Source organism: Lonchura striata, chromosome 3 (assembly GCF_050655825.1).
Source record: "Lonchura striata isolate lonStrDom1 chromosome 3, ASM5065582v1, whole genome shotgun sequence".
NCBI lineage: Eukaryota > Metazoa > Chordata > Aves > Passeriformes > Estrildidae > Lonchura > Lonchura striata.
This window is the reverse complement of record NC_140705.1, coordinates 45,114,621-45,127,671: the sequence shown is the minus strand read 5'-3', so window position 1 is coordinate 45,127,671 and position 13,051 is coordinate 45,114,621. Positions and strand designations below refer to the sequence as shown.

General features: G+C 34.4%; 1 protein-coding gene across 5 annotated transcripts in view; it reads right to left on the bottom strand.

The window, feature by feature from the left end:
- The window catches only part of FIG4 (FIG4 phosphoinositide 5-phosphatase), a 51,612-nt gene that overhangs the window by 28,696 nt on the left and 9,865 nt on the right, over positions 1 to 13,051 (bottom strand). For 4 of the 5 annotated variants that reach the window (XM_031504394.3, XM_085574970.1, XM_085574969.1 and 1 more), the window contains exons 2-9: positions 11,882 to 11,980; positions 11,544 to 11,667; positions 8,462 to 8,618; positions 7,153 to 7,203; positions 4,445 to 4,593; positions 2,478 to 2,606; positions 867 to 967; positions 225 to 387 (exon numbers count right to left, since the gene is read on the bottom strand). In XM_031504394.3, the coding sequence (XP_031360254.1) occupies positions 225 to 387; positions 867 to 967; positions 2,478 to 2,606; positions 4,445 to 4,593; positions 7,153 to 7,203; positions 8,462 to 8,618; positions 11,544 to 11,667; positions 11,882 to 11,980 (973 nt within the window). The remainder of the gene's footprint in view (positions 1 to 224; positions 388 to 866; positions 968 to 2,477; positions 2,607 to 4,444; positions 4,594 to 7,152; positions 7,204 to 8,461; positions 8,619 to 11,543; positions 11,668 to 11,881; positions 11,981 to 13,051) is intronic. The other variant, XM_085574971.1, reaches the window with a different exon arrangement.

Here is a 13,051-nt window from a genome sequence, read left to right as displayed (position 1 = left end):
AAGCTAACGTCTTCAAACAGAAACATTTCCTATTTAATTTCTGAATGTGAAGTCTAAGATGGAGATTTCTTCCGTAATTTTTTACTTTGAATTATGGCTTCACAAAGCACAAGTGAACAGACAATTTGTTCATTTTTGCAAATTCAGTTTCACTTATTCTTTCAGATATTCCTTTAAGACACAGCACTAATCATAATCTATCACAAAAAATAATTTGTACACACGTGTTATGGGTGGCTTAGGCATCATAGTTGAAATATCTTGAGACCAGTACAGAGGGACAGACCCTCGAACCTGAACATAGGAAGAGTAACTCCCCGCAGAAAATGACATAACTGAAGCATCATAAAGTATTTGTTCAGTTTCCACTTCATTAGCAACATCTCCCTAAACCAAACAGAAATACACATATGATGTAGACATGACATTCAAATCTGCATGCAGTACAGAGAATTGATCATAACAAACAGAGCACAATTAAACTGTGAGACACTGAACCACAGTAGTGAGAACAACATTCAAGGTTAAAGTCCCATTTTTCCCCAATGAATATTACCATTTTAAAATTTTTTAACCTCAGTTTGGGAAATAACATTATCCCTAAATGTAAAAAAAAAAAAAAAAAAAAAAAACAAAAACAAAATGAGTGCCAATTTAGAACAATTAAACTTATAATTTTAGGAACAACTTTATTATGCCAACAAAAAATGTAATGATACCTGCAATAACATCATCTAAAAGCATAATTTATAGCCAAACCCTTATCAACCCTCTAAAACCATTTCAGCTCCTCAGCCAGTCAAGTTCAAGCTTTCATGCTGGGGAGGTGCAGGAGGAAACAGCCCCTAAAATCATATTTCATTTACCTCATCATTTGATCCTCGTTTCAGAAAACGTGTTCCAGCAAATTTGCTTGATCTTCTGGCTATCAGAGTGACATATATAGGGCGACCATATATTAACAGTTCTTGAAAGAGAAGTTAAGGTTTACATGTCACATGCAATTTTCTGTTCACTTACTTTAAGCCCAAAAAAATAAGTTCAAACAAAAGTCTATGAAACTGATAGATCTGATTTACTGAAATCTCACCCTAACAGTGGTGAGTATCACTTCCAGATTTATTTTGCAGCTGGAAGAGAACATTGCCCTTTCCAACAATCTGTTTTAAGAACTTTGAAAAGTTAATCTACATTGCAATACATCACCCACTTTTCAGAACCTATAGAAGAGAGCAGCATTTCTATTTTATGAAATTACAATAGAGGTGAAATAGATACAAGATACACTTAGCACTGCAAATGATGTTTTTGTGAATACTGGGATTAAAACGTGGGAGCTTAATTTTCAGGTGAAGTATATTAGTCACCCTCTAATTATTTGTTTAGAAAAATATACAAATTTGCAACCACTTACACAACAATAACTGAAAGCCAGAGGGAAACACACTATGGATGTAGTGGTGGCTTTTTTTAGAGCCTTTTTCCATTTTACTAAAACCAAACAGAATCAGAGCCTAGTGTGACTACCACTGCTTCCTCAGTGTTAGGGAGGCACGAGAAAGAGCTAAGAAGTTATATCCTCACAAACTAGGCAACTTCAGGCATAATGTTGGTGGTCAGATACAGCTTCGATTAAGTAAGACCACAAATGAAATAGTGGCATATAAAAACAGATCTAACTTTTTGTCTGGGGACTAAGCCAATGACCAACAGTCTCACAATCACAGAAAAGCAAAATTAAATTTTGCAGACACTACTAATGTTAACTTCATAATTGTATTCACTTTCCCAGAAAATTTAAGCTAACATGATAGTGTTGGTGAATAAAATTGAGTGTCTTTGTAATACACTAAATTCTTAACATGTAATACGACATTTCTTTGGACTGTGGTATCCATTTGGACTTTTGCTCTTCCCGGTACAATGTACCTAGACCCTTTGAGCCATTTAATATAGTATATAGTCAAGAAAAGAGACTTTCACATGTCCTAGTGCTCTTCATACAGCAAGACTGAAGTTCCATCATCATCTTCAACAGAAAGACAGTAAATACAAGAATTTCTGCAAATCTCAGTAACTAAAAAATGTTTTAGAGAAGATTAGTAGGAAAGCATTTCTATGGCAACGTCATGGTTTAAACACAGCTGAAACCAGATCAGTCAGAAATTCAGTTCTGCTTAGCTTTTCTGCCTTTCCTCAAACATCTGCGAAAAAATACAGCTGAGCCCAAAAATCCTCTCACGTTCTTTACTACTAAACCTCACACTTATAAACAGAACCTCATTGAAAATGCAGTCTAGCTGTATTAGGGTCCTCTTACAATAAGTATAATTCTTATTTAGAAATTAATGAAAATACAAGCTAAACAGTAAGTATAAAATTGAATGGTATTTATATGACAAAAAAATAATTCCATTTTCAAACTGGGTCTTTTCAAAATTGATAAACCAAAATTCCTTATGACAGCAGAAGGATACTTGATTGCCCACAGAATCCATTAATAATATACAGCAGCCAGTCACGATGAACAGCACTTCTTACTGCTTCCAGAAGCTTGGCATTCCACACGTACTTTTCGTAAGGCTTACTGCAAATCCCGAATACACCTAGGATGTTGTTACAGCAAATGCATTACCAATTAAGAAACAAGCTCAGCTGCTTTAAAATCCAAGACATTGGATCTTTGTTTTGATTTTCCCTTGGCTGCAACTCAGTGTAGTGTTTATTTGCATCCTTGAGGTTTACCGAACACAGATAATTCCAGGCACATGCTGAAGTCCAGCGTTTATGAGGATTTGCAGTTTTTCTAAAGTTGCCAGTCAGTGTTGTGATTGAGTGCCTTCATGCAGAAGTTACTGATATCCTTCAGTATTGAAAATAGATGGCTACAGAGTACCATCAAGGGATTTCGTAACAAAGGAAATAAAGTTGTGAATTCCAGTTAAGGCAAAAATGTTTTTACAGGAGAAATTTATAAGTTTCTCAATTCTGGGTCACCTCTAATTACCTATAAGGTTCTGGAATATCATGAACATCCTTTTTCACACAATTCAACAGAGTTTTCCTAATTTGCACTAACACCAAGAAAAGTAGCTATTGTAGACCTACAAGTTAAAATTTTGTTTCTGATATATCTGGAATCAGAGTCTTGTTCTGTTTCAAATATCAGGACCAAGATGAAAACTGTCACCAAATGGTAGTAGAGGGAATTGAATGAATCTGAAACTTAGAAGAAAGAGGACAAGAATTATATTGCCTATATTTTTTCACACTTTTTTCAAATGAAGTTTCTGACAGGACAAATTATATTGTAACAGTATGAATGCCAATTATAGCAGACAACTACAGCAGTCAAATGTTCCACTGGAGGAAAAAGGAGTTCTTCTTACAGACTGCAGGTGAAAATGCAACTGTTGAACAACCTATTGTTACCTAGACCCAACTCACTGTAAGCCCAGAGAAAACTGATGTAACCAAAATATTTTCACGAAGGAGTTTAGACTGTCAGCAGAAGCTGGTCATAAGCACTTAGCCAGCATTTTTCCTCTTTCTTACTACTAGCAGCATTACTTCAGTGAGAATTAATTCTTAAATGACAGGTGGCTATTTGTTACACATATTCTATGGTTAGACAGGTGAGTAGCACACAGTGCTGATGGGATCAAGGTGAGGGCATCTTCATCTTCATTTCTGATTGTTTTTACAATGACATAGAAGAGACGGTGCCTTTGTAAGGATTCCTGAAGGACCCTCCAGATTAGAGTCTTTGCAGAAGAGGAATTATTGTTCTCTACATTCCTTATGGTCCTTTCTGATATTGTAGTATTTGATAACCAGTTGCTGGTATCTTGATATATATGACCATGTTGCTACTATCTTTTTCTTGAGGGCATGGGGGTTTCATTCAACAGAATAAAATCCAATATTAAGAATTTTAGGAGAAACTTTGTGTGTGTGTGTACAAAGAAAAAGGAAGACAAAATAGTTTTTCTCTCTGACTGCTCATCTTTATGTTCTTATGAACACACTAGATCCAAACTGAAGCCTGAAGTTTCCAACCGAAATGAGTAATTTTTCTTACATTTCTCGACAGGGGTTGCTACAGTAAGATGATACTAACTTCATACAGTTCCTCTGTTGTCAGTATTCTCCAATATAAAACAAAAAAATTGGTACTTAATCAGTTATTGCTTCCCACTCTCTTTGTAACTCATTCCTGTTGGGAGACTCAGAAGTCAGTTGAGTAATCAATTGCTGAAAAATGTCAGCATGCTCAGTCATCTTCTTCAATTGCAATGTAACTTAAAACAATGACTACACACCTTTAGAAACTGCATTGTTCACATTGAAATGTATTTGGCACTTCACAAAATCTTTTATTAACTCACAAGTGTTAGGACACTGCTGACCAACATCATCAGTTAAATTAGATGTGTTTTCTTACCATTTCCCCCCTGTGTTGAAAGTCCTTCATCTTCAAATATATCAAAACTTTCTTGTCGGGTCTGGGCTGTTTCAGTTTTTAATATCTCAAGTGGCATTCTCAGGACAGTAAGATTATACTGAAGGGAGTGAGATAGATCATAGCTGTAACTGATAGACAGGTAACATTTATTAATAATTGCAGATGCATAGGAATTTTCTGAAAGCTGTTACTTTCCATCTATACTTATGTTGAACATGGTACCATTTTACAGAAAAGACTTCTGAACAAGAAACAGACTCTGGTTATACAATGGCAAATGATACAAATTATTTCCAAAAGAAGATTTACAAACAGAAACTGTTTACAAAGACCAAAAAAGTGTTTATAATCTTCTTTTAATTGAAAATGACACATATCTTTTAAACAAAGCATATCAAGAAACTTAATTCACCATGTCCCAAGAAGCATTCCAGAAGTTTTAAAAAAGCTATTCCATCAGAAATATCTATATACATTGATAACCTCATTTTTCTGAGATTTAAGTGCTGCTACTTTCTAACTGCTACCTGAACCCAAAACAGCCAAAAAACTGGTCCACAAGAATGATATCCGTCCCCAAATTTATGATTGCAGATGCATATTTAGGCACTGACTGCTGAATAAAGAAAAGGGTTTTTTTAATTAGTTCCATAATAGTTACAAATTTTCCACCTCATGTCTCTCTTACTAACACTCTATACTAATGGCTAATTTTTTTAAGTTACTAGGCTTCTTCCAAAGGAAAAACCAAAGGTTCACTACACTTAAAATCACAAATACTCATATATTTCCATTTTAGTCTAAGACAGCATCAGTGATTACTGGTCCTCATCTAAGTTCTACATATCCATTAAAGATCTAAAGAATTATTTAAACATTAGACATTTAGATTTATCTCTAATGATAACAAAGTGTAACCCATGCATCCACATATTTCCATAGTAATGTCCTGACCCATCTGTTAAGGGAAAAAAAAAAATCTGTAACATGCTCTGTTTGCATATAACAGAACTTGTAAGCAGTATTCTAGTAAGAGACATATTCAGGCTGTTTCCCCCGCTCTCCCCTTAGACCAAATGTTTTCTTATAATTGAGTTCTAATTTTCTTCAGGATTTATATAAAAATCATGCAGAAAAATGTGTTATGCTTTCAGCCAAGAACGATTTAAATGAAGCTGATAGATTAAAAATATTCTAAACAATAAGAAAAAATACTAGTATCATCCTATGTTTCTCCTTTCAAAACTGAAAATCAGGCAAAATATACACTTTAAACACAGAGCACAAAAATATATTATGAAAAAATTCTTTTAATGAAAAATAAAACATAAACAGTAAATTATCTGCCAGTAGGAAAGTTTTCATTTATGCCACACAGGATTTGTGCCAAAACCACATTTTTGTATAAGTCATTCTCTTACTCATTTTTTTCTGTACAAGAAATTTTAAATACATAGTTTATTTTCATTCTACAGTTTCAGCTTGGAGAAAATAAGTCTTTGGGAAGACCTCCCTATGGCCTTCCAGTACTTTGAGAGGGCTTATAAAAAATGGAGGGAGAGCAACTTTTTACATGGGCAGATGATGATTAGACAAGGAGGAATGGTTTTAAACTAAAACTGGAGAGATTTAGGAGGAAATTCTGTACTGTGAGTGCAGTAGGGCTGGAACTGGATGATCTGTAAGGTCCCTTCCAGCCCAAACCATTCTATGATTCATTTTATGATAAACGTGTTTGTTAGAGTAACATAAGAATCTTCTCCTTTCCTGTCTATGTAAAACCACAGAAACAGCACAAATTTGTCATCTCCAAGCAAAGGAGGTAGTGGCGGAGGTAGTTGTACAGAATTAGGGCTGGAGACAATGCATGGAAGAAAAACTCATGTTTTGCACTGCAAAAAATATTTCACATGCCAAAGCATGAAATACGCATAAAACTTGGGTAGGCTTTATCATCACTGATCAAGATGTGATTGCCTTCATTTTCCAAGAAATTTCATTTTCATCTTCTAAACTGACACACCTTTTGGTAATTGCAAGAGGGATTTTTTTTTTTTTTTTAAGTTTTCAAGTCTTCTACTACTGCCAAGTTTACCATCACATTTCTCCCATTTTTGTGCTGTCCCAAAAATCTCACTTAATAGTACCTGAAGCACAGAAAACTTGCCTTTGGTATGACATCCATGAAACAATAAACAAGAGAACTGCAATTCCTAGAAAGGCCTATGAAAGACATACCCCACATAGGGTGTATCTCAAATGAGAACCTATATCTCTACCTTTGCTCCCGAGTCAAGGCAAAGCTTTATTTATGGAAAATGAGATCAATAAATATTACATAACAAGACAAGCAGCCCCCTTAAACATTTTACTTTTCCAAAGAGAGAACTTCTGCATAATCTGGCAAGGCTGAACAGTCAGTGGAAACAGTACTTTCAGTGTCTACTTTTTTCCATGCCATTAATAGTTCTATATTTTTTAACCTAATGGAGACCAAATTCTTAGCCAACTGATTAAAGGAGAAAGCAGGTTCAAAATACACAGATGAAAATAGACAAGCAGCATGATTATGTGTCTTATTTCTCCAGACTATCAACCTAAAAGTCTTGGGTATCAAAACCAAAACCTATAATCTTCTAGCAAGTGTAAGTGTACATTTTTTTAAAGGAATAATAACAAATACCTACCTAAAATAGAAGTTGCTAGAAAGGTCCACATTTTGAAAGATTCTCAGATACCTAGCAAAGCAATACAAATTGTAGGAAAAATCATTATTTTAACAAGACAGACTATAGGATGTCATTCAGAGGATTACAGAAAAGAAATTACACATAAATATTGATTGTTGCCCTATGTTCCCTTCCTATCTTACTGTAATTGTTTTGACAGGTAATTAAACTAGAATGTCAGCATATGGATTAAATAAATAAAATCCTTTAAAAAAAAAACAAAACAAACAAAACCACTGTCTACTAATAAACATACTGTTTCTTTTCACAGTGGTAAAGATGTGGTTCTATTTCCCACTTATGTACATCAACATTTTCAGATCTTAAAAAAGAAACCTCTCAAAAATACTACAAAAGAAATATATTTTTTTCCTTTACTCTCAAATAAATTAACAAGAAAAGAAATATCTAGTAAAATCTGTCGTAGCCTTGCAAATTCCCAGAAGAAACCATCATATTGTCTATGAATAATACAGTGTCTGACACCATAAATGTGTAGGTTAGATAACATGGTCTCCTGCACACTAAGAGGAGAGACTATGATTAATCCCACCTTAAAGTTTTTTAATATTTACTACTGGCTTAGTTCTTTACCTGACATCAATTTATCATATATTATCACTTTTTGACTATTCACACTTAATACAGACTGAAAAGCCATTTATTGATATTGATATTGATTACCTCCTATTTCATAGAAGCAAAGTTACCCTACCCTGATAAAAACATAAAGACTCAAACTTGTCTCTTCATAAAAAAATCCCTGAAAAGAAAGAAGCAGTTAAACTTATCAGTGAATATTTTCACCACCCTTTACAACTGCAACATTTACAAGATTCTGACAGTACAGAATAATTTAATAATCTAGTCAGCACTCTTTGAAGGGCACAAAAGACCTCTTCAGGTGAGATTAACATCATGCAAGAGCTACTAAGTAAAGAACAGTGCACCAAATCGTACAAACTAATATTAGCATTACTTTGCCCTTGCAGGAACAACGCTTATATTTGACACTTCTTGGTGCAGATTTGCTAAACTTAGCTGTGACATGGAGATGTGGACAATAGACTCTAAAAGATTAGGACAGTTGTATTTACTCTCCAGGCTCCAGATGCCACAGAACTTGTAGTCTATTTCCCAACCAACAAGATAAAATGGCTTGAATTACATACTAATTAAAAAAACCCATGACTGAAGTTTCCAGTTGCAGTTCAACATTGTTTAGAAAATATTTAAGAAGTATACACTAATTACCAGCATTATTTACCTGGCCTCATCAGGATGACTGACTCTTACAGAGTCATTTGGAATGTAGATCATATTTGTATCTTCTATTTTATATATTGCATGACCTCCAATATCTGCCATTTTTCTTCTTTTTGTTATTAACACAATGTAATAGCCTTCTAAAAACCTGACAAAACCTGTTAAAACAGAATTACAATGCTTTTAGTTGCATATTTGTGTTTATTTGATAAAACATAATTAGCAAAACAGTATCAGGATTGTCTCAAGACTTCAAAGAATTTTTATTTGTTCTGAATGTTATGTGCATTTATATATATATACACAGAGTCTTAAAATTCATTCCCATTAGTCAATAAAAGATATCATTTTTACTTATTTTCCCTCCCACTGTGGGTATTTTTAATACTAGGTAGCAGAGTTAGGACACTGAAAATTTGGACTATGTTTCTGTCTACTTAACATACTTGCATTTGCTTTTAATATGACTCTCATTGTTCAGAGTGAAGCATACTACTTCAGATCCTAAAGGTTAAATTTCCAAGGTAAGGAAGAATCCCAGACTTCAATTTTCTTTTCAGGTTCATGTACTCTCTGCTGGGGAGGGACACAGAACAGCAAAAGGAGTTGTGGGTAAAACAACACCTTTGTCTTCTCTCTCTCCTTAACAGCAGGGAATGAATTCTTGACTACAGCAGAATCTCTCCCAAATCAGGCATTCAGAGCATCAAGGGTACTCCTTTTTTTCCTGTTTCCTCTCTCAGATATCAACACTTGACCCTGCTGAAACACAGAAGGCTAAGAAGATAGAACAGGCAGTGTCTGGTTTTATTGCCTATCAAAAGATAGCTTCTGAAGCCTTCATCCTCATTCCCTGTAGGGCTTAGCCATGCTTCTTCATGGAGTGCTTCCTTTGGATATTTCTACTATATATGACTGGGGAAAAGTGCAACAAAACTTTAAATACAACACAAATGTAGAAATTAAAATGGAAAATAGAAATACGTAACCACCCCTGAAGTTAAAAGTGCTACTAATATAGTATAGTACAGCAGTAATATGTTTTAATAGGTAATAAATTACATTAATTAGCTACTGGAGGTAGCTGCTCTGGTAGGCTGCTGAGACCTTGAAACTTGCTCACTATTGCACTATCAACAAATAAATTAATTTGGGGAGGGAGGTGATGATGATGCCATGATGCAAATGGACTCTCACAATTCATAGTTTTACTTGTATTTATACTCATTTTTTTAAGCTTTGCAGTACAAAGTAAAGAAGAAGGATAAGGAGAACACACATTTTCCTCCCTATCACTGCTGGAGGCTGCAACGTGATCAAATAAACTGCAATCTTTTCTTCCACCTTATTAGCCCCCCTTGGAAAAATGCTGTCACCTGCACAAAGACAGGAGGCCCTGCTGACAATAAGAAACAAACCTTCCATTTGAAGCGGACTATTGAATTTCAGTTGTTAAATAGTAGTCACAGTTCTTCCTGTATCCTCCAGGTACTAAAATCACTTATGTGAAAAGCCTCTGTCCTTTGAATTTCAGCAAACATTATACCAAAGTCTGATAAAGAACTGAGCCTTTCTCCTTGGCCTGGTTCCCTCCCTTTAAAAGCAATTTCCACTTTTAAACACCACACAGTAAACCAGAACTCAGCCTATCAGCACCTCCATTCTGAGCGCACTGAATGTACTGCATCTGGTTAATGAAATAACTAGAGGACAGAACAAAGCTGTTCTTTACAATTTTAGGAAAAATAGCCCTGTTCTTCTCACCTGAGCCAGGAGGCAGAAATAAACAACCAGTTGCATTCCTTCAAATTACATGTTTATACGGATATGGTCTGAATCATGTAATTTGGAAGTATATCATCTGATAGAGAGTCAGTTACTGCTAAAGAGTCCTCCAGAAATACATATACCATATCTGTTAACCAATACATTTGTGCAGCTACAGAATAGCAACTCTCTTGTTATGAACAGTCATATAAACAGTCATACAATTGGGATGAAAAATTTTAACTGATTGTAACCACTTTCCAACCAAATATTTATCACATATTTAGACAGTGAGCACTAATGGCTTGTGCAAAAAAAAAAAAAACCCCAATGCTGCAAGGCTGTTAGAAGCTCCTTTAGGTTTACCATTATGAATACTCTTAAATCAGTAAGAAACATAAACACCATCTGAGGAATTTCTGGAAAGCTGGATGTTCCAAAATGCTTCACAGACAAAAAGAATGAAGAAGAAAGTCTGCTTAATTTGCCACTTTGGATTAGAATAGAATATTATTACATTTTGATTGTTGTGCTAAATTCAGGAGCATCCTTTAAAGTAATTGCATTCTCTACTTTCTCTGCAGTTTTGCCTTTAGATGGCCAGGTGTATATTGACTCAAATAAACCACAAAGTATTCTTGAGAGCTGTCACAGCACATATTAACATTTACTTTAGAGACAGCAGCCATCAATATACTGACCTCAGTATCAGATAATAGGCAGGAAAGTAGTGACTTTCAGATGAAGTTAGAAGTTATTAAATCCTTGAAGAACGCTTGAGGATTATGAACAGCTGAGCAGCATTTTAAAATTCAGCTGACATACCAGTCAGTTATACTTGTTCAAACATGAAAAAGAAATCTTTAAATATGTCATTGCAAAAAGTTAACCAAACTGAAAAGTTATCTTTCTGAATAGTGTGTGATAAAGAATGTTGACTTTCATTTTCTTTTTAAAAAGCATTCTCTGAGCTCTGGAATTCAGGAGCCAGGTTCCACATGATTTATATTCTAAGATCAGCTGAGTTTTGTACGATCTTCAGCCAAGTTTCTAGAGTTTGGCTATTTCCTAGATCTGTCCCTTAGTGACAAAGGAAAGACAAAGTGACAAAGGTTACAGCACAACTTTCACTCCTGTACTGATGACTTATTTTCAAAAAATACACATAAACTTACTTAACTTTGAGCACAATTTCTAAATCCTCTTTAGTTTTACAAATAAATAAAATTGGGGAAGAAAAAGATACACAACATGACACAATAAGCCTCACCTCCCAGGAAAACAAAAAATTTTTTAAAATCAATCAAAAGACTCACCAACTATACCAAAAGCAGAGACAGCTCGAGATAATCCAGAAGAGCCCTTCTGCCCCATCTTTGTTCTGTTTCCCAGGTCTAAACGACCGAGAAGTTCCCTCACCTCTTGTTGTGTATAAACATGCTTTAAAAGAAAAAGTCACAGAGGTTACTGTTTTGGTAGCTAAATGTTATTTCATGCCAAAGAATAGCAGAATTTGCTTTATCTGTGAAATAGACAATAAATCAAAGGCCTGCTCTACATTGTTTGTTTCCCATTTCAGTGCTACCAGCAAGTAACCAGTATTATTTGAAACAAGTGGGAAAAAAGCCCAGCAACTAAATACAGAGGCACTTACCTTATCATCAATTATAACCAAATCTTTCGGTTCAGTGCGATCTATTTTCAAAACACGGTATTTGGTTTCTGCAGGATTACTTCCAACTAGAAAATAGCGCTACACAAAAGAAAACCAAGAAAACAATTCAGAATATTTTACTAGATAAAGCAACAAAACCAAGTGTAACTTAAGATATCAGCAATGCCATTTACATATTGCCTAGACTAGATCCATTGCTACTAACATCCAATATGCAATATTTCATATGGACTGTTAATGAACTGTTTTACACACCAGTATCTTAAGAGGTATATTTGTATACAATCAAACTCTACAACTTAAAAGACCTCTTCCTCTCCTTTTTACAAGGAGGAAAAAAAAACTAAAATCAAAGCTTAAAACCTGTTTAAAGAAAATAAACTATAACTTACACCAGATCCAACCACACCCAGCCCCAGCCATTACTGTGTTTTCACTTGCTCTGCAAAATTTAGCAGAAGCTTATACATGAATTTTTAGCTTTTCATTATCTAAAACTTCTGTTGATATATTGTACTACTTTGCTGTTTCTGTTAACTAGCCTTTCCTGATCCATACCAAACACTGCAAAATTGTAAGTACTTCAGTACTGCAAGTTTTCTTCTATTTTTATTTATATTTGCTATGGTAGTCTCCTCAACAATGTTCTTCCACAAAACTAAAATTTTCTGGTTACCAATAATACTGTTTAAAAAAAATAGATTTATTTCATATTTAAAATATGAAAGAATGATCCCAGATAAACATATAGTATGTCCATTTTTAATGTAAGGAGATCAAACTATAAATTAATTTCTACATTTAGAGGAATTAACAATAAGCACAGGTTGCAGGACTGACTTGCTAAAAGTAGCTCTCATTTTTTCTAATTAATTTAATCAGTGTGGTGCTATCACAGCAAGGTAGATCTCATTAATAATGCTCAACCTAGTAGGAAAGCATGGCAAATTCATGTGGATCTACGCAGTCAGCTCTTAATTCTAAGAGTCACGTGGATTTAAGATGTAGGAAAATAAATCAATAATCATATTCATACAGACCTCACAATTTCATAATTTATACTAATTAGATGCTAAGAAACATCTTCACTCTCAAAATATTTAAGGTGAAAAAAGAACTTAGACGTCTTCAGCTTCCTTGAATTCACAA